The 22,779-nt window shown below is 40.3% G+C and overlaps 1 protein-coding gene across 2 annotated transcripts in view; it reads right to left on the reverse strand.

Annotated features, from left to right (window-relative positions):
- The window catches only part of LOC121651244 (nucleolar protein 4-like), a 128,334-nt gene that overhangs the window by 4,509 nt on the left and 101,046 nt on the right, over window positions 1-22,779 (reverse strand). For both annotated transcript variants that reach the window (XM_042003265.1, XM_042003264.1), the window contains exons 7-9: window positions 5,770-6,239; window positions 4,667-4,858; window positions 1,683-1,871 (exon numbers count right to left, since the gene is read on the reverse strand). In XM_042003265.1, coding sequence (XP_041859199.1) covers window positions 1,683-1,871; window positions 4,667-4,858; window positions 5,770-6,239 — 851 coding nt within the window. The remainder of the gene's footprint in view (window positions 1-1,682; window positions 1,872-4,666; window positions 4,859-5,769; window positions 6,240-22,779) is intronic.

A 22,779-nucleotide genomic window follows, 5' to 3' on the forward strand; every position in this document is an offset into this window, starting at 1 on the left:
TTCTGATGGGAATCAGGAGAGATGTTGTTAATTCCATTGGATCTTAAATATCTCACAATTCCAGATTTTCCCATAAAAGCACTTCACTCTCATACAGCAGGCTTACTGGTGGTTTCTAGAGGTTCCAAAAGTAGAATGGGAAGCAGAACCTTCAGGTATCAGACCCCTCTCTGTGGAACCAGGTTGGCTTCAGGAAGCAGAACCTTCAGGTACCAGACCCCTCTCTGTGGAACCAGTTTGGCTTCAGGAAGCAGAACCTTCAGGTACCAGACCCCTCTCTGTGGAACCAGGTTGGCTTCAGGAAGCAGAACCTTCAGGTACCAGACCCCTCTCTGTGGAACCAGTTTGGCTTCAGGAAGCAGAACCTTCAGGTACCAGACCCCTCTCTGTGGAACCAGGTGGGCTTCAGGAAGCAGAACCTTCAGGTATCAGACCCCTCTCTGTGGAACCAGGTTGGCTTCAGGAAGCAGAACCTTCAGGTACCAGACCCCTCTCTGTGGAACCAGTTTGGCTTCAGGAAGCAGAACCTTCAGGTACCAGACCCCTCTCTGTGGAACCAGGTGGGCTTCAGGAAGCAGAACCTTCATGTATCAGACCCCTCTCTGTGGAACCAGGTTGGCTTCTGGAAGCAGAACCTTCATGTATCAGACCCCTCTCTGTGGAACCAGGTTGGCTTCTGGAAGCAGAACCTTCAGGTATCAGACCCCTCTCTGTGGAACCAGTTTGGCTTCTGGAAGCAGAACCTTCAGGTATCAGACCCCTCTCTGTGGAACCAGGTTGGCTTCAGGTATCAGACCCCCTCTCTACCTTTTAGATCATCTTCTAACTTCATTTCCTGATAAATCTTAAAGTAGGTCTGGCTTGGTAATTCTCTTCCACCCCTTCAGTCCTGCTGCTATTGGCCGAGGCTGCTGGGGGACATCCCATGATGCACTGGGCTCCTCTCAGCTCTCTTTACTCTCTATGTAGAAATATCTGACATAGTTGCTGCCATTCATTTGTATTTCTCTTTTTTTTTGTGAGCAGTTTAGGACTTATGGTGCTTGTTGACCCCTCTTTCCTGTCCTCTCAACTCCCAACTGATCCAGACAGATTGCCGTCCTTCCTGGTTCTGATGGAGGTTTTCCTTCCTGGTTCTGGTTCTGATGGAGGTTTTCCTTCCTGGTTCTGGTTCTGATGGAGGTTTTCCTTCCTGGTTCCGATGGAGGTTTTCCTCTCCACTGTGCAGCTCAGGATGGAGGATTGAATCAAAGAGAAGATTGGTTCCTTCCAGATCTTCCTTAGTCAGTTAGATCATTATTTTTATGAACTGGTTCATATGAACTCAGTACTTATAAACAGCCCTAATGTGAATCATACGACGTTTTCATTGGACTGTGTTTGTAAAACTGTCTTGAAAAGACTTTGTTGTGAGTTGGTGCGCATTTACCATTTTACCATTTAACCATTTATGAATAAAGCTCAACTGAATTGAAATTGAAACTGGACTGCTGGTCCATGACTAAATGAAATTTCTCAACAAAATATGATAAATATTTTGTTATTTCATGCCATGAAGCAAAGAACAGCATAAAAAATAATCAAATATATCAAAAATATAAAGTATAATAAAAAAATCTTCATGATGACTGATCAGTCAGACATCAGCAGCAACAAGCGGGACACCAGTAAAGCTGGATTACCTCCATGCCGTTCTTCTTCATGCGTCGGCAGGATTTGAGGTAGGTGCGGATGCGCTTGCGGGCACGTTCCTGGAATTCTGGGAATTGTCTGCTGCAGGACTCAATGATGGCCTGGATCTTCTCCTTGGGCTGTTTGGAAATCGGTACCATCCGATCCAAGTTCTCATCCACAAACAATCGCACAAACATCTGCCAAAGAGAATAACAGTTTGTACAAATATGTGTAATTTCAAGTGTAAATGAATGTGTATATACTGCTCTCAGTGCACAGATCTGTTCAGACCTCCTGCGAAAAAATGCTGGAGATTTTAAAGTTTTTAAACCAACTAGTTAGAAAACGTTTTTATAGACGTTTTTTTTATATTTCCTTGGTCTATTTGATTACACACAACATGAAGCCAAGCTGTTGTCTGGTTGGTACCATTAACTTAATTTCCTCTATTTATATATGCCAATTTGTACTTTCAATGCCTGCAGCATGAAAGCTGGGATACAAGCAGCAGCATCCATGGAAGGTCGTGGCTTTTACAGAGAAAAGATGTTCAGAGGATCTCCAGTCTGTCTCCAAATGTCAGAAAATTATTAAAGAGTTTTTAAAAAAAAAGTTCCTCAGAGAAAGACTGAAATGTACATTTTCTCTGTCTACAGTCAGAATCGCATTAAAGCATTTAATCAATGAGATGGAATTTCAGCAAGTCTAAGCTGGATTCTGTGGTCTGGGATCCCTCAGGCGGACCTGCATCCAGATGGGGGACAGATTCACAACTGTTTTATGTAACGCTGTCTAGACCCTGGGTTGATGGTGGTGAGTGAAAGGTAATGTGTTGATTCTCCAGTCCAGTGACAAAAAAACACAGATGGACAATAAAAGGTCAAAGAATCCATCAGGTGCTCAGCTTAGAAGAATATCATGTATGAAATGAAGGAGCCTGAAGTGAATTAGTGATTATTAGCCGTTCATTACAGGATGATTGTAACCGGTTTTTTAGTCTTGCTGAACTAAGAACTATTTGAAATATCAGTCCAGGTATTTGGTTAAAATCTTCTTCCCGGGGCCTGTTTTGGCTAAAATAACATACTCAAACTAAATTAAGTATTTCTTCACAACTACAAGGGCTGTATTTATAATATCTTAGTCTCTACAGAAAGCTGAGATGTGAGATTACTACAGAAGTGTCAGAATCAAGATGTGTGTTACTGTGTCAGAGTAAATTCTCCTGGAACACAGTAGAAAATGTAAATGTTATCTCCTCTTAAAATAAAACCACATTACTTTCAGTGAGAACCAGAGGATAGCAGCCCAGTTCATCTAGGGATGAGTAAAGTCATGTCTGAGGAGGAAATGTGCTACAGTAGAAGGCAAAAAGTGAACCTGAGCAGTTTTCCAGTGTTTTAATGGAGGTGTTACACAGGTAAATATCTCAGGAAGCCGTCAGCTGATGTTGATGATGGACACCTCTATCAATGGCCAGTCAGGAGGATCCAGGGATAGCCCCACATCCAACTTAGAAACACCATGAGGATCCAGACAGAAGAAAAGCCCCAGATAGTCTATGACAGGAAGAGTGACTCCTTCACTATAAAACCTCCTTCATCTCCATGGAAACCAGCAGGACATTCATGATTCATTTCAAATTTCAGTCATAGGAGAACACATTAGCAGAGTTTTTAGAGCTGGAATCAAACTTTTCACCACAAAACAGCAAAAGTAAGACATAATTTCTGATTCTGGCTGCTAGCTCCAGAGTTTCTGTCCCACAGTGATGAGACAGACAGCTTGTAACCAGCAGAGTCTCTGCTTCATACGACACCCTGCTTGTGTGGAGAAATTAGAAGCTCTAAAGTGGACAAAGATGTTCTCATTGTTTCTCTTACATTCCCATATAATTGTCTGGGGTTTGAACTGTGTTTGGTTTGGATGCCAGTGCTTGGTGGGGTCTTTTAGCTGTATTTCTCCCCATCATGTTGCTATGCTACATGTTAGCATTGCTGCTTGCTAGTGTGTGTGCACAGATCTTCTATACTGCATGTATCTAATGCCGCCATCTGTACAGGAGGCTCTCATTAATATTACATCATGTGCACAGAAAAAAGGGAATTTTTACTGTTATGAGTTGGTCTACGATACTCAAATTACTATCCTACATGCATTGATATGTGGAAAGCTGTATATTGTGATACTGAAATGTGAAATATTCGTCCAGGGTCTAACACCAGCCAGGACCGCCACTGTTCTTTAGGAGCATGGCTGAGGAAGAAGAGGGTAGTCCTGACCTGTCCACAGCCTCAGGATTGCATGTCCAAACTGGTTTGCTGTCCAGGTGAAAACTCAGGTATCTGTAGTCCTCCATGTTCTCTTAAAATTCACATGTATCTCCTTCTTGTTCATACTCAGAACAAGAATCATCTTTCCACATCAAGCTACAAAGCAGTCGACCACTCAGTATGTGTTGATTTCATTACTGAAACACCCCACATCTGCAGAGTTGTCAGAGTAATTCTGCTGGTGACAGGACTCAGAGATGAACTGGAACTGTGAGGTTATTCCAGTCCCCACGGTGGTCCTCTCTGATATTTTTATGTTTCGTAACAAGACAAAACATCCTGATCCTGTCTGAAATCAAATAAACGTCAAAGCAGATGAAAGAGTCACTGTGTGTTTTCATTTGTCTGGCATTTGGTGCTGGGCAGTGAATATAAAGAGTATTTATCACAGCTTGTTCACTGAAGATCTGGCCTGTAGTGACTGGAAACAGCACTAATAGAGGAGCACAGAAGCAGAAAGAAAATATGCTGTAAAACCGACACGGTGAAGAGGCTGGAAAGCTCTGCAGAGCTGTAAAGTCAGGTGACTGCTGAACATCATGCCTGTGATCAGTAATGCCGACAGTCTTCAACATTTTTCCTTCATCAATGCGAGAAGACACATTTATGGCCTCCTGAGGGGACATCATTCAGAGTAAACACATTATCTCCTGACTTACATTGAAGGCCTTTAATCTTTCTGGATCAACACCCTCTGTATCGTTGATCTTGTCGTTGTCATCGTGGTCGTCGTGATCGTCATCATCGTCGTCGGCAGCAACCTGGTTCCCGTGACGCCCCATGGTTAGGTCCTCTGCACTCAGGTCCATCTTCATGCCATCGTAGCTGCCACCTGAGCTGTACTGTGGAGACTAAACACACAAATATATAAAGTTGAAAGATTTTTGTGTTTTCAAATTCATGACTGTCCTTAAATTCATTGATTTGATGCCCAGCAACCGAGAGCATCAAATCAAGCTTAAACATGAGTGTAGAGTCAATAATGTGGGTCTGAATGGGTTAAATATAAAGACTTGACCAGATTCTACTGATTTGTGCATTTCTATTAAATATAATTAAGACCACTTGACTCTGGGGGTGTGAGTTAACATAGGGAAAATTTAAAAGGAGGTGAATATTTCAAGAAGTGTCGGCTCAGAACGAAGAAAACGTGTTTGCAATACCAATTAGCTCTTTTCTAAACTCATATTTTTTATAATAATCTTTAAAAAATTCAGTGACAGAGAGAAATTTAAACATTTAGGAGGAAGAAGAAAAACATGGCGGGTTGGATGGTGAGAAGAACAAGGCTGGAAAAGAGAACGTTGAAAGAATGTTGCTGTTATTGTTCAGCACTTGCTTAAAAAATTATCAATAAAATCAATAAAACAAAACATGTTCAATTAAATGCATTCAGTTGTACTTATGAACTGGATAATTTTCTCTGAAATAAACGTGGCTAGTGGAAATTCTTACTGGTTCTAACTTTTGGAATCTAACATAGACATCAGCTGTTATATAATTTTTATATCTATAATTTATTCGTTATATTTACATATCTATAATGATATTATTTATTCAGGCTTCTGAGTTATAATATCCCTTCAGAAAAGATTTTTTCAATTTCATTTCATGTCTGTATTGGTTTCCACCTGGATTCCAGTGACTTGTAGGAAAGTTAAAATCCAGTCTGTGAGAAGAAATTGAGTGTGGGATGAGCTTTAGAAAATGGAGGATGATAGTCTGAAATTTGATAGGAACAGGGTAAAGTGTGTCGCCTCACCTTGTTCCCGTAGTCCCTGCCATCTCGGTCCAATCGAAGTTCTGTGGTGTGTGACTGGGAGTGTGTGTTTGGAATAAGTGGGTTGTGTGTGTGAGGAATCTGTGGTAGCGGCAGGGCCGGGTGTGGAGCCAGGGGAGGTTTGGAGGCCAGCGGGTACTTCCGGCGGAGCTCCTCAGGCGCGTTTGGATGCAGAGCGCCAAGCAGCGCTGCAGCTGCCGCGGAGACGGTGATGGGCAGGTGCGAGGTGGACAGGGGTAGGCGCTGAGGTGCGGGGTCACTCAGGTTTACCGGCTGCTGGTCCTCAGATGATGAAGAAGAAGAAGTAGGCCTGCTGAAGTCGAGCGGGGCCGAGCCACCATTGCCGTTGACAACCTCCGTTTCCCTGACGATGGCACTGTCCGTTACAGCCGAGGAGGGAGGGGTCAGGGCAGGAAGGCCGTTACCACTGCCACTCTCTGATGATGAATCATCTGAAACGAAGAAAAGGGCGAGGTCAAATTTAATTAATAAAAATAATAACATCTCGTGGAAAATTGCTTTTCTTCATCCTGGTTCTTAAAGTGGAGGAGTCCGACATTTCCGTAGAGTACTTTGCAGTGCATACACTCATCATCCACTTTCTCAGGTCCACCTCTTTAACTGCTCAGTAACACAAATATCTAATCAGCCAATCACATGGCAGCATGTAGACATGGTCAACACACCTTGCTAGAGGTCAAATGGAGCATCAGAACGAGGAAGAAAGGGGATTTAAGTGACTTTGAACGTGGCATGGTTGTAGTTCTGAGTATTTCAGAAACTGCTGACCTGGGATTTTCACACACAACCATCTCTGAAAAAGAGTCTAAAAAAAGAGAAAAAAAAAAATCCAGTGAGAAGCAGTTGTCTGGACAGCAGTTGGTGTCTATGTGCTTCATGTGGTGGAACGGGAGATTCTCATCACGGATGCAGCCGACAAACCTGCAGCAACTGTGTGATGCTGCCATGTCAATATGGAGAAAACCTCTGAGGAAGGTTTCCAACACCTTGTTGAATCTATCACACCAAGAACTGAGGCAGTTCTGGAGGAAAAAGGGGGTCCAACCTGGTACTAGCAAGGTGAAGTGTCTTCTTTCCTTACTCTGACTAACAGACATCGCATAATCATAAATCCAGATTTTATAGCTGATATGCGATATGGTCAAATGTTGTGGTGACTTGTAATAAACACTCACTGCTCAATTTATTAGGTACACCTTGTTAGAACATATTTCACATTACACAACAGCTACAGTGTAAATCCAGTATTCAACTGCAAGAAAGAAACTATTATTATTATTACTGAAGCTCTTTTGGAGAACAGTTACTCTTCTAAAACCTGTCTTTTAGTTATTAAATTAATCTGAAAGTCTGAGGTTTGGAGCTGCAGTAGGTCTGATTACAGAGAGACAGTGGAGGGCAATGTTTGGAGCTGAGTGGTGTATGTCAGAGAGAGCAGCGTCTGTTTATTTGATTAACCCCATCATGTCTGCCACCTGACTAGACAATTTCACAGTCAAAACCCTGCATTATGACAGAGACCCCTCCCCCACCTCAACACACCAGCTTCTTCATCACCACCATAATGATCCAAATCTCTGTCCTCCCACTTCATCTGGACCACTACAACAAATCCTGCCATCATCCTTTATATTATCATCATTATTATCATTAAACATTACAACCACAAACTTCTGTTATAGTTCTGATCATGCTCCAGCTCTGTTACATTAGAGCACATGCCCAAGGCTGAAACAATGCTTCATTATTTCCTTTTTAAACCTCTGCTTTGTATTCCTTACATTTGCTCCAAGATGTGATTATTTCTCAAGAAACATCATTTCAGTTTAAATTCTTGGAAGATAAACAACATAAGTAAGAAGAAATAATCATCTCTTCAGTCTTTTAGAAACAGAAGAAAACATCTTTTAGTGTCTTGAGCATTACCTATGGATGTGCAGTGAAGCAGATGTCTCTTCGTTCTGAGGGCTCATAAATGAAACCGATGCTCTGCCCAGATCTCAAACTATATCACACAAAAAAACCTCCACAAGTTGTCATGTTGAATGCAAAATACCTCACTTTTTTTCTTTTCTTTTATACATCCAAATAATTATTAGGGCCACAGTAAATCATACACTGAATTACTTTGTCTCATTATTTCCAACAAAAGCAAACAAAGGAAGAGGATAGTTAAATGTAGACAGTGAATAAAATAGAAAAGGCATAAATAGGTTCAAAGCACATCATTTTTCAGATGAAACAACCTCTTAGTTTTTAACTGAGCAACGTGATGTAATTTTACCCTGTCAACTCTCCAGACTTGTCAAATGGGAATTCCACAAGCTTCTGTTCTGGGCTTCTTTTTAGTTCACATACTTTATTAATATTAATATTGTGTCTACCTGACAGCTGTGAAATACCTAAATGTATGCAGATGACACTATTGTATATATATCTGCAAAACCCTCAGAAATGCTGTCAAAAAACATGTCAGGTGTGTCCCAGTGGCTTCAAAGGAAGGGTTTGAATTACAAGAACACAGTGTCTTCTGGAGTAAAATTAATGACACAGAGACGGATCAGGAAGATGAATTTACATTTGTTTGGTGTTACTGTGAATCCTCAATTCAAGTTTGATTGACATGTAAAGAACCTGTGTACAAACATCAAAATCTTTTAAAACTGCTTTTGCTTGATTAGACGGTATATACCGCTTAAAGAAGAAAGAGAGTTAATGCATGGCATCATATTTGCTGTATAACATATTGTTTCATTGTTGGGGCCAAGCTCACCAAACAGCACTTTGAACTATTAGGTCATTATACAAACTGGTAACCACTTTTGACCTTCAGCCTTGTCCCATGTGCACAGAGATTCCTCCTGATTCTCTGAGTCTTTTGATGATAATATCAACTGTAGATGGTGGGATCTCCAAAATCTTCATAAATCCACATTAAGGAACAATTTTCTGAACATTTCCACATTTTTTTGACAGTTTGCTTGATAGGAAAGAAAGAAGTAAAAGAGACAACTGAGGGATTTTGATTGGCAACCGTGCATATTCCTCCGTTTTCCACCTCAGTGTTCTGGAAGTTTCATCATGATTTGGCAACAATCGCACACCTCCATCTCAGCTTCATCCTCATGGGAGGAGAAACGGCAGAAGAAAGTGATGCAGAGATGTGTGAACATGAAGACAGGAAGAAGGGTCGAAGGGGTGGAGAGAGGTAGAGGAGCAGAAGAAAAGAGGTCAGGAGGAGAGTGGGAAGAGGAGCAGGCGAGAGAAGGAGGGGGTCATGGCTGGAAGGGGGATGGAGGTAGAAGGAGGAGAGGATGAGGGAGGAATGAGATAGGAGGGGGAGGGGTAAGATACTGAGGCAAAGGGACAGGCAGTGGGAGACCATTCTGTTCAGGAAATATCCATATCCCAGTTTCTCATGTTTGTTTGGGATAGAATATAAAAACATGCTGGAACACAGTCCTGTATCTCGTTTCATATTCTTCACCATCGCAGTCACATCTGAAACATGGGGAAGGGTGATGGGGAAAAGAGAGGGAGTAAATGAGAGGAAAACCAAGAGACCTGGAGATAGAAAAGCATGGCAGAGTATTTATGAGTATTTAAGGTGTAATAATGCGTGGAGAGAGACAGAGAGAGAGGGGGCCAACCTAATTCCTGCCGCCCTGACACAAATCCCCCTCAGCAAAAAGACCACCATCACTGCCTCCACATCCCTCCATCTCTCCATCCGATCATCACTACACAGTGAGGAGATTTCTGCTTTTTTTCCTTTATTTACACCTTCAAACAGGAAGAGGACCTTGTCTTTCACATTTCTGTGAACATCCAGCAGTCCATTGCTTCCTTTCTTAGACCTAAGATGCAGATCGAGAACTGATGCTCCTTGCAGCACATGCAGATTGTATAGCGCCACCCTGCGAGTAGCTAGGACTGGTATGATGGTCAGTTTATGTCTGGGCATCAGCAGCCATGGATCATCAGTTTTAAATTTGCTCTGCTGTACAGAAAAAATAACTAAGTTCGACCGATATGTGATGCAAACTGAACTCACTTGGTCAAATGGTGTAATAAACACGGATCATGTTGCTTACATGAAGAAATTTTAAGCTTCACATGCTAATGTTTACATGCACATCAGTAATATGAAGCCTTAGTTTTTTTTTTTTTAAATGACTCAGCAATAAATGAGGTCAGATTGAGGTTTAAGTCCACCTCTTGTTTCTTTCTTTCTCACGTCATTGTCTGCAAAAGTAATTTCTTCTCTCGGGATTATCCATCTATCCATTTTCCATATTCCAACGCAGTCGCACAGGGCTGCCGGGATTAATAAAGAATAATTCAGTCCAGTTCCTCTGCCCACAAACTGCATGCTTTTGCCCTCCATGTTTCTTTTCCCATCCTCCACTGATGACCCCACCCTCCTCCTTGTAGTCTCTGGGCAGCCGTGCAGCGACTATGATGCATGACAGTGTTTAGTGTTGAGCCGTGTCCCAGGGGGCACCGGAGGCCCGAGGTTGTTTAAGAGGGCAAGTGTCGTCTCACATCAAGGAAACTCACACACACAAACACACACATCATTCTCTGCAGAGACATGCAGGACAGGTGAACCAAGACTTTGACAGTCAATCACGTTAAAGTGACGGCCTACTGGGAGGAAGAGGAGGAAAAACGCTGCATCAGCTGACCTGGAAATACACAAACACACACACAAATGAGCGTGGGTGTTTTTAATAACAGGTATACTTCAGCATGTTGTGTTGTTTAATGTTTTGGTGACTGTTGTTTTTGGATGTAAAATAGTTGATGTAAAACATAGATGTAAAATAGCTGCACAGATTAAATTTCAAATTTCAGATTTGCTGCCACTAATTGGTAAGAAGTTTGGACCAGAATGTCGGATACGATGACTGAGTGATTCATTTTGTGATATATGTATATATATATATATATGTATATATATATATATATATATATATATATATATATATACATACTCCCCCTGTTTTTTGGAAAAAGATGTTTAGAACTTTGTTCGTTTTCAAAATCAACTATACTTATATTTGTGTTCTAAGTAATAAAAATGGTTCGTTAAACACGTTTTGTGTAGTTTCATACTAATAAAATCGAACTTTTTCTTATGAGATTTTAAGTTTTTGTGTGATTTTTAGGTCTAATGTGTTAATGAAGTTTGTCAAAATAAAAAATAAACTATAAAACCACACATTTGAGTTTGTGATGAAAAGAATTAAACCAAACATGACAGGTAAACTGTTTGAAATGCTAAAATATGAAGGTTAAAACAAAATTAAAATGGGTAGTTATACCCTCAACCCCTGAGGGTTAAACTACATGACAAGAACACAACCTGCTGGATGTCCATTATTCTCATCTGTGGTTTCTGTGTCGCGTTCTTCTTCATTATAATAAAAGGAATGTCTCGTGTTGCTATGGTGACACACTACTATGTAGTTATTGTTAACCGGCTGATATACCACCTACCAGATAAGGGTATGGCTGGCTGTGGAAAAGCAACACCAAACCATCTCCTCCTGAGCCAGATCCCATTGTGGAAATGGGGCTTTTGGTATAATAAGTCCAGAATTCAGGGTCAGAAAGTATCTTTTAATCTTTGATTCACTCTTTTTCGCTTCTAAACAGTTTTTAAAAACTCAAGAAATGATGTTATTGGGCTCTTTGAGAACTACACACACCTTTGGATAATCTTTTCTTTTTATCTTTAATGAAAAGCTGACCTCTGCCACATAGAAAGATATCTTAGTCAAACACTCATAGTGAAAACCAAAAGAACAGCATTAAAGTTTTTCTAGTTCCACAGAAAAGTTTTTTTCCACAAGCTGAAAAACATAATCCGCCATTTAAACCTAAAGTTCATCCAGGACACAAGCTCAGTACAAAGTAGAGCTGCTGCTGCCTGATGAAGGTCAGGTCAAGCTGTTCCCAAAGGGTTATTACTGTGTCCTCCACCATGCAACCATGTGACTTTCTGACATACACACCACTTACGTACACTACAATACACACACAGAGCAAAGGGCAAGGTCATGTGATGCAGACTGCGTGACAGACACAGAATCATATAAATCTGTCTATTCACATGAACTGTATGAGCACACACACACACACACACACACACACACATCAAATCTTGTGTTGTAGCGGAAACAAGAAAGGGCAACTTCTTGACATTTACGATAATAAAGATGAAACAAATATAAAACTGCTGTATGAACTCTTATGGCTTCCACTGACTCTGTTACTATTTGTTAATTTCTCTTTTATATTTATTTAAGTGCAATTCTTTACTTTGGCTGCAAGGTAGATGAGGTAACCATGGCAACGTCGGAGAGTTTGACTATTGGAGAGTTGAAAATGCTCACATAAAGAAAGACAAAGGTAAAGAAAAAAAAAATTACGGAGAACTGTAGAAAATGAAGAATTGTTTCACAAAAGAGTTGCTGATATGAAGAAGAACAAACAGAGAGGCTGAGAGGACAAAGAGCCAGAGTTCATTTCCACCTACTCAGGGAGTTTATGACACAATAGATATAGATATATGGACATATATAGATGTATATCTGTAACAGAATATATACGTATATGCTGAGTATTTCAGAAATTGCTGATCTACTGGGAATTTTCACACATAACCATGTCTAGGGTTTCCAGAGAATGGTCTGAAGAAGACAAAATATCCGGGGAGCAGCAGTTGTCTGGACCAGCGTACACAAGGCAACACACTCACTGTCATCCATGTTTTTAGGTCTTTAATCATGTAAAGATGCATTACATAATTTTCTGACCTTAAAACTTGGCGTTCTGGACTCATTTAATGGCACAGTGACATCTGTTATGTTCATTTCTGGAACCATTGCTGCCCAGCAGCGTTCAGAGGCTGTAAAACTGAAATATACAACTTTTTCTTCCGAGACACCACGTAACCTCGTAGCTGAGTTTTACTTTATGCATCACATCACACACAAGCAAATGGATATGAACACACCGGCCATTTGAATGCATACTAACTGATTCAGCAAAACTTAAGAAGACATTATCAGAGGAAGACAGGAAAAGAAAGAGAGAAAGAGACAGAACAAGAAATAAAGAAAAAAAGGGGGAAAAACAGAGAAAAAGACAAAAATAAACCAGAATTAAAAATCAAATAAATTAATTGTAATGAATAAATAATGACAAAAAATAAAAAACACATAAATAAGAGTGAATAAAGAAATAATAAAATAAAACAAATATACAAAGAACAGAAATGGTGTGTCACAAATTTGCCACACAGGTATCAAGGGGTTAAAAGGACTTTCACACTGGCTGAAATCAACAACACAGTAAATTTTAAATTCTTCATATCCATGTTGCCGTCAAGTTTAATGTGGTGCAAAGGGTAACGTTTGTTGCACTAGTTAATGTTAACAGACTAAGAGACAAGGGGCTGTGGTGGTAAGAGCACTGTGGGCTGCTGTCCAAGACAGGGAACTCAGTTCGGCCCCACAAGGGCCCGCAGTCCTACAGGTTTCACTGTTTACCTGCTTTAATTGACCTTAGTCAAATTAACTGGATCTAACAACCTATGAAGTTCTGCACAATGACTCATTAATTTGAGTCAGGTGTGTTGGAGCAGGGAAACATCAAAACCCTGCAGGACTGCGGCCCTTGTAGAACCAAACTGATTAGTCCTGGTCAAACCCTACTTCATCTATCCATGCCGCTATCCAAATCGGCAGGCAGTACAAGGTCATCAGAATTTGCCACTGTAGTTATGGCGGTACCGCAAGATTGCATAACACGCAAAGTGGCTGTCATATGCGTATAGAAGAGCATCATCTGCGTAGCAATGAAAATTTACGCCATACTGTCTAATAATATTGCCATATGAAAGCATATAATGTGAAAAGTATGGGGCCAAATACATAACCCTGAGGAACTCCATGACTTACTCAACTGCATGAGAGTCATTCTTTACGTGAACAAACTGGGATCTAACAGATAACAATGACTTAAACCAGGTTAATGTGGTTCCATTTAATCCAAATAACATGTACAAGCCTCTGAAACAGAATATTATGATCCGTGGTGTTAAATGCAGCACTGATAAATTGTTAATGACTAACACTATTACCATCAAAACATTCAACAATGTCCTATATCACTTGCCTTCTAAGGATTGTGCTCCCTAATAATAAATAATAATGTTAATTCAAGAGTAGAGTTAGTGAGGAAAAAGTTATTTTCATGATCTTAAGACCTAATCCCAGGTCCTTCCATTAGCCCAAACCACTTTCCACCAAATGGCCCCTCTATATCCCATTGAAGGGGGAAAAAGTGCACCTTAGAGAGAAGCGGAGGAATTAATTCAGGACTGAGCCGGCAGGAGATCCATAAATAAACACACAACAAACTAATTTTTTTTTTTTTCCTCATTTCCACAATTATCTGTCAGCTAGTGGGAGCTGTGGATTTATTCTAGTGTCATTAACAGACTTAGAGTGTGGAGGGAAAAAAACAGAAAGAAGAAAGAAGAGGGAATTCAGTGGGGAGAGAAAAGGGAGAAAGAAGTAAAAGAAAAAGAGCAGAGTGGGCTGCAGGGGAGAGGATGAAAATCGAAGAAATGGAAAAGGAAAAGAGAAAAAATGAAGACAGAGAGGAAGAGGAAGAAAAGAGGGAAAGAAAACCAACAAAAAAGGAAGGGAAACTGATTCACAGAGTGAAAATGAGGGAATGTAGCAGAGGAGTGTGTAGATTAGAGGGTTAGAGGGTAGACCAACATACAAAGGAGAAGATGAGCGCAGGGGGATAGATAGAGGGATGTGCAGAGGGATGGAGAGAGGGAAAGAGAGGGAGCTCTAATGGGTTGTCCCTTGTCGTTTTTCATTTGAGGCTTCACTATGCAACAGCAGCTAGAGGCTTTTCTCCCCCCTCCCTCCTCAGAGGAGCTAACCTGAACGAGAGTGGTAACAGATGCTAATTCCTTCACCCCCACCCCCATTCCCACCCCATCCCAGAATCCCAAGAGATGGAAAGCGAACAAGGAAGAGAGAAAGAAGGAAGGACAGAAGGAAGAATGGTGGGTATGTTGGTGAGCTAGCGACTCCCTCATGTGGGATTACAATGGATTATCTTGCTAGGACGCCGTACAAGCTTTTGCCAGCTCTCAAGGGCGGCCTGCCACACCCTGCCATGCGCCGTATGCCGTTTTGTGTTGTTTCCTGGCATCGTCATGGTAATGCTCCATCAAGCCAAACCTGACCTTCACAGGCACTCTCACACACTGATGTCCCATCTAAAAATGCTTTTCATCTATTCTTCTTGCTAATGCTAACCTTAACCGATCACAGGTTGATGCTTTTTTTGTTTGTTTATTATAATAAACCAAATATACATTCACCGTCCACTTCATCAGCTACACCTGTTCAACTGCTCGTTAACAAAAATATCTAATCAGCCAATCACACAGCAGCAAATCAGTACATTATGTCTTGTAGACATGGTGAAAACAACCTGCTGAAGTTCAAACTGAGCATCAGAATGAGGAAGAAAGAGGATTTAAGTGACTTACAGAAAAAGGTCTAAAAAAAGAGAAAATATCTAGTTAATAGCAGTTGTCTGGACCAGAATGTCTTGATGTCAGAGGTCAGAGGAGAATGGGCAGACTGGTTGGAGATAATAGAAAGACAACAGGAAGTCTAATCAGCACTGCTTCCAACCAAGGTCTGCAGAACAGCCTCTTTGAACACACAACACGTCAAACCTTGAAGCAGATGGACTACAGCAGCAGAAGACCACACCTGGTGCCTCCTGTCAGCTAAGAACAGGAAACTGAGGCTACAATTCACACACACTCAGCAACACTGGACAATAGAAGATGGAGAAACGTTGCTGGTCTGATGAGTCTCCATTTCAGCTCCACATTCAGATGCTAGGCTCAGAATCGGGTGGAAACATCATGAAAACATGGATCCATCCTGCCTTGAATCAATGCTTCAGGCTGCTGCTGGTGTAATGGTGGGGGGATATTTTCTTGACCCACTTTGGGCCCCTTAGTACCAACGTGGCCTGGTTTAACCAACACAGTCTACCTGAGTATTGTTGCTGACCATGTCCATCCCTTTATGACCACAGTGGAGCATCTTCTGATGCTACTTCCAGCAGGATAATGCACCATGTCACAAAGCTCAGATCATCTCCACCTGCTTTCTAGAACATGACGATGAGTTCATTGGACTCCAACGGCCTCCACAGCCACCAGATCTCAGTCCAGTAGAGCAGCTTTGGGATGTGGTGGAACGGGAGATTCTCATCATGGATGCAGCCGACAAACCTGCAGCAACTGTGTGATGCTGTCATGTCAACATGGAGAAAACCTCTGAGGAAGGTTTCCACCACCTTGTTGAATCTATCACATCAAGAATTAAGGCAGTTCTGGAGGAAAAGGGGGGTCCGACCTGGTACTAGAAGGTGGACCTGATAAAGTGGACCATAAGTGTATTTGTGCAGGTGTTCAGTAAAAACAACAACAGTAGATGTACTGGAAGTGGCAGCTGGCAGTAGGTGTTTCATGATTTCATATTAACTGATAAACAGTTTCCTGCAACTAACCATGAAAAGAATTAAAATCTAAGGGAAAAAAGTAATGTAAAGAAGAAATAAGGACAAAATACATAATTCCATAAACATCTACAAAAATTAAATAAGCACTTTGTAAATATGGAAAGAAGATAAAGACAGGGACAGAAAGAATACAGATGTGTCCTCTGCAGCGTGTCCTCTAATGTCTTTGAGGTGTCCTGCCTCCTTCAATATGTCTGCCTGTTGACACCTGCACAGAGCCCACAGCAGACCATCTGGACATCGCCCACACTGACTCAACCGAACATAATGACTCATTATGCATGTGTTCATCAGGTCATATGTCCAATTTCTGCCATTTCTTTTCAATATGGTGAGTTTTTACAACATTAATTTTAAATTTATGTAATAAAACACAGAACAATCCAAATCAAAAGATCACCACAGAAGTTAGGAAGAGATTAAAGGAGAGGAGTACATGCAAAGTACCGGCTAAAAGCTTTATCCATATAAGAGTACGAGGATGATGGTAATGAACTGGTCCACGATTGATGTCTGTCATCAGTTTTGTTTTCAGAGAAAAGGAAGATCTCCTCATCTTTTAACCCCCTGATCTCCTTAATAGTTCCATCATTTATATGTCTCCACAAACTTTAACTATAATCACTATTTAATATGTCCTTTTCTTCTCAAGCAGCCTCTAAGTTCATTTGTTTGTTTTCTTTTAATAATGACTGGCTCTTCAGGTAAAACTCCATCAGTGGTGCCTCATCCTTTTAAAATGCAGAGGAAATACAGATTGAGGGGGAGGAGGAGCAGAAAGGAGGAGGTGGACAGCAGGAGGTGAGTCAGAGGGAGAAAGGATGGACGAGGGTTGTCTGGAAGATACTGATACTGTCTGTGTTGGCTGTCTCCATCCACCGCTTCCCTTTCTTGTCATGGTCAGTACCTCCAGCAACATGTCTAGAGGGGAACTAGAGGGTCTGGTCTTAGTTCCAGACATCCTTGGTTCTCCAAAGCATGTTTGTAGCTAAGGTTGTGCAGCAGATTGCTGGTGTTGACAACTTTATCTGGGAATTATTTTCAGTAAATAGTTGTTTGGCCTTTTAAACCAAAGTATCTCCAGAGAATATCCACTGTGAGGTTTGAACACTAAAGGTTCATTTTGATGCCGAAAATAAGATTGGATCTGAAAAAATAAAACAAACTTAAAATAGAAACTGGTATTGAACTGGTATTGACTCATGAAATTTCTGTTGATACTAAAAAAAATTAGACTGAAAGATTAAAATCGATATTAAAAAAACTTGATTTATAATATACAATTTTAATATACAGTTTAAACTGAGCTTAAAGTGTTTATGCTAACAGTGTTTTTTTGTTTACGCTGACAGTTTTCTGTCATTTTCAACTTGCTCAGTGTTCTGGTGTAGAGGGGCGGGGCTTAGGCGAGTCTGTCTCCTCTTCAGGTCTGGCTATGGCAGCTGTTAGTTTAGGTGGAACACCTGTACCAGTCACAGGTATGTCTCTTTTTTACTGCATAACTGGATTAAGTCAATAATTACATCTGGCTTTTATTTTTTATGTGATGGCAAACTGCAAAAAGACAGGACATGGGACAAGGGACAAACATATAAGAATAAGACCTTTATTAGCCTCTATTAGAAATTGTGAGGAGGAGAAAAAAGACAGAAAAAGAGTCAACAAACAAACAAAAACAAAAAGGAGAAGGTAGATGTATGGTTAAAAAGAATACATTATGTTGGTATATACTAATAATAAATTAGGAAGAAAAGAGCAGGAAGAAGCAGGATATTTCTAATGATAATAATAACAATAATAATAATTGTAATAACGATAAATAAAATAGAATAAAATAAAATAAAGTTGGCTCAACCATTCGGGCCATTAGAGGCTGGTTAGTTGTGTCTGCAGTGATGCGGACGCTGCATCAGTCTGTCGTGGTGAAGAAGGAGCTGAGCCGAAAGGCAAAGCTCTCAATTTACCGGTCGATCTACGTTCCTACCCTCACCTATGGTCACGAGCTGTGGGTAGTGACCGAAAGAACAACATTGCAAATACAAGCGGCCCAAATGAGTTTTCTCAGCAGGGTGGCCGGGAGAGAAGCTCGGTGACCTGGGTGGAGTTGCTGCTCCTTTGCATGGAGAGGAGCCAGATGAGGTGGCTCAGGCATCTGGTTAGGATGCCTCCTGGACGCCTCCATGGTGAGGTGTTCTGGGCACATCCCACCGGAAAGAGGCCCCGGGGACCCAGGACACGTTCAATGTACTACATCTCTCGGCTGGCCTGGAAATGCCTTGGGATCCCTCTGGATGAGCTGGTGAAAGTGGTCGAGAGGGAAGTCTGGGTTTCCCTACTGAGGCAGCTGCCCCCGCGACCCGACTCCAGATAAGTGGCAGATAATGGATGGATGGATGGTTGGGATGGATGCCACACTGGCCAAGGCTTATTATTTTTTTTATTATTATTTGTTGTTTTTTTTTATATTGATAAATTTATTTATGTGTTAGAATGTGTGTTTTGTTTTGTTTTGTTTTTTGCTACTAAGATAAAAAAAACTTAAAATAAGAGTGGCATTGCAGGACAGACGGCTCTGGACAGAGCGCTGTGAAGGGGGAAGGATACACTGCAGTACTTTTTGTTAAAACAGTGGTCTTGACTCATCAGGATGTTGGTTTGGCAGAGGTGTGCTAGAAAGCTAAGTTTAGCTACTTTGTGTTAGCTTGCTAACCTGATTAATTTAGCCCCCTGTAAGCTAAAAACCAACATGACTGCTGCCACACTCAGTCTCACAAACTGGATTCGGCTGTAATAAGGTCAGAGGTTAAATATTCATGCGCAGCCGGATCCATAAGCACATACCAGGGACATGTTTGCAGATCTGCATCACATATAGGCTCAATCTGGTGAGTATGGAGGAACCACATCTTGCAGATATACATTCCTTCTGTTGTATGTTTTATCTGCACTTTATGGTCTTAACTTTATGTTTAATTAGCATTCTTTTCTATATTCTAACATGTTAAAATCAGCTTTTTTCCACTGATGTTTATTAACTTGTATTTTCCAAATTAAATAAACAAATAAAAATAAAATCGTCAACTGCGTTAATCAACTGGAGCCCAATTAAAGGTCAAATACTTCACAAATCAGCCTTTAAATACTTGGAAAGTTCATTTTCCTCTAGAAAGACGGGGAAAAAAAGAAGAATTTCCTAGAATCAGAAGGTTTTAATGGTCTCGGGGGTTTAGTAACATTTAAAAAACATTTTATAACTCAGATAAACATTTCTAAGACATTCTAAAAGTAGTGTGTGAGTAAAAGTCATATGATGGGATTACAAAACAAGTAAACAAGCATTTCTTTCAGATCTCAGGGTGCCAAAAATAACTGAGCTTCACTAGTTTGATAAACGAATGTGTTCATCAGGGGTTAGACAGGAAACAGATCCCACAAACCTGCAGGGACATGGCTATTATCTGGATTTCACATTCAGGACAACTCATGGTCCCCACACCTGAACATGTCTGCTTATGATCGAATCTCTGCACATAATGGGAGGAAGTATGATAATGATCTCCGAACAGTAAACTCAAGACGGTGTGTGATGGACCGCTTCCATCAGAGACGTCCTGATAATCCAGCAACCTTCTAACAGCTGATACTCTAAAGAAGTTGGAAAAGGTGCCAGAGCCCTGCAGGATAGTTACTCCTGTCAGAGGTGGGATGAGTTTGTGTAAAGGAGTCGTGTGTGTGTGTGTTTGTGCGTGTGTGTGTTTAAAGTCAGTCAACCTTGGGTAAAAAAATATAACAAATAGCTAAAGTGCCTTATTCTATAACTGCAGATACATAACAGCTTACAGGACAATTAAAAACATGATAAATATCCTGTTATGGTACATTTAAAACTGTAAAAAATCTGCAATTAAATACGAATTAACTCAGGAAACTCATGCAAGTACTCGCAATTAAAGATCTTGAATATATTTATATATATATATACACACACACATACATATATATGTATGCATATAAGAAATATGCTAGAAATAATAACTAATAATGATGATGGTATAAATATATAAAAAAGGGAAATAGACAAAATAGACAAAAAGTAAATAAATAAATAAATAAAAATAAATAGGGAAGTTTCAGAAACAATGTGGAACGAGGAGCCACGAGAAAGTATCACAAAAACAGCGGGGGATACACCAGAGATATGTTATTGAATGGAAAAAAACTAAGGTCTGAGAGATTTAACATGGTTTCTGTAGACGTGCACGCCCATGTGTGTGTGTGTGTGTGTGAGAGAGAGATTGGGTGTATAAGGTTTCGATGTTAAAATAAATGTTTCTTTTGTCATGTGCTAATGCATTAAATCTGCACAGTAACTTTGAACAATCTTGCTTTAATAATTTTCATTTAATTTGGGATTTTATTATGATTTTTTCTATTTGTTGATGCTTTTTAACTATTTTTTAATGTTTTCTTTGCACCATCTCTGACCCCTTTATGTTTTATGTGAAGCACTTTGAATTGTCTTGTATATAAATGTGCTATACAAATAAACTTGCCTTGGCTATAAGCAGTGGCAGGCTGTGACAGCAGTGTCTTTGTTGCATCTCCACAGACTGTACCATCCTCCTATTCTGCTCTGTTGACCTTCAACACCACCCATACACTGAAGAGCCTGTGTTCTCCTCACACACACCCAGAGTCAAACTATGTCTCATCTTAGTCTTTTGTTCACACTGATAACACTATAAAGTCTGTGTGCAAACAATTCTGTTTAATAGTTACTTCTACCATCTAAATACCCTCTGACACACACACATGCATTGTTCTGTTGTGCAACTAAGACACACCCAAACCAGTCACAACAGCCGGACACTGAAATTAAGTGAAAGAAAGTTTCCAGGCAGCAGATCTGCAGCCAGTTTGCAGCCGCGAGGCATCAGTGAGATCAGTCATGCTCCGGATCACTGGTTCAAATCGCTGAGGAACAAACTCGATTTTCAAAGACGGCTCTGTTATCTGCACTAAAGTTTTTCAACTAGTGACACAGCCCAGAGAACAAATCCCTGGCCTCGGTCGCCAGCATTTTAAGTCCTCAGAGAATATGAAACACTTCCATCGTGTGAAAATGGACTTCCAGTCAGTAACAGGAACACTGCAGTTTGTATAACTTAGTTTAAATAAATGGAATATTATCAATAACTGTAATACTGATTTTAATAAAAAATTTAAAGAATGTCCCACTCAAACAAGTGAAACTGGGTTATTTTTTTAATTTACAAGAGTCTAATATGCAATTTGAACAAATAAGTTCATGTTTTTCAAGATGAAACTAATTATATTATGTACAATTTGCATGAACTTCAACAACTTAATACTCGTTTAGTCATGTTGAAATAAAATAATACAGTCAAGCCACACTGGTCATGTTCCTTTAAGGCCACATTCACACCAGGATAGTCCTGCACATAAACTATTTAAATCTGATGTAAATTATTTGGATAAACTCTATTAAATTAAAATGGGACCAAATATAGAACTTTAGTCAGAATAAACCGATTGAACTGAGCCGGGACAAAGAATTTTAAAAAATCAATCAAATGCAATAAAGTGGCAATAAATAGGTTGAATCGTTAATTAACTAAGTTGTTTTGACCCAAGTATATTAAGTTGGAATAACAGAATTATAAAATGTTTAAATCAAACTACTTTCCATGCATACTGGCCACTGCGGCCACAGTTCCTGGATTTCCAGGCAGTTTGAAAACAAAATATCAAAACCAGAAAAACATCTTGTTTTTCCCTACTTTCGTTTCCTAAACCAAAATGATTTGTACTAAAAACAAAAACAGTTAAAAAAAACAACAAAAAAAAGATAAGCGCCTCGAGTTGAGGTCACATGACCCAGAAGTTCTCTCTGCTCCGTGTACGCCGTGTGGGCTACATCTGTTTATCATGATAAATCCTCCAGATGGAATTATTTCCTGACTTTGTGCTTTAAGAAAATGAAAAGTGATTTGATGTGTTGGATGTTTTTGTTTCCACCTGTATCCATAGAAACCGAGCAGCTGGATTAGTAGTCTATGGTTGGACAACATCTGTGGAGGCTTGCTGCTCTTTACCATTGGCTGAGTTGACGGTATAACTCCCAGATATTGTACATGTGAAACAGACCTGAACCATATTGTCAAAGGTATTGGGACATCAGGGACATCCCATTCTTAATCCATAGGGTTTAATATGGAGTGGGACCACCTTTTGCTGTGATAAGAGTGTCAACGCTTCTTCCAGACGCTCACTTGTGAGGTCAGGCACTGACGATGGATGAGCAAGCCT

The sequence above is a fragment of the Melanotaenia boesemani genome, chromosome 13 (assembly GCF_017639745.1).
Source record: "Melanotaenia boesemani isolate fMelBoe1 chromosome 13, fMelBoe1.pri, whole genome shotgun sequence".
Lineage (NCBI taxonomy): Eukaryota > Metazoa > Chordata > Actinopteri > Atheriniformes > Melanotaeniidae > Melanotaenia > Melanotaenia boesemani.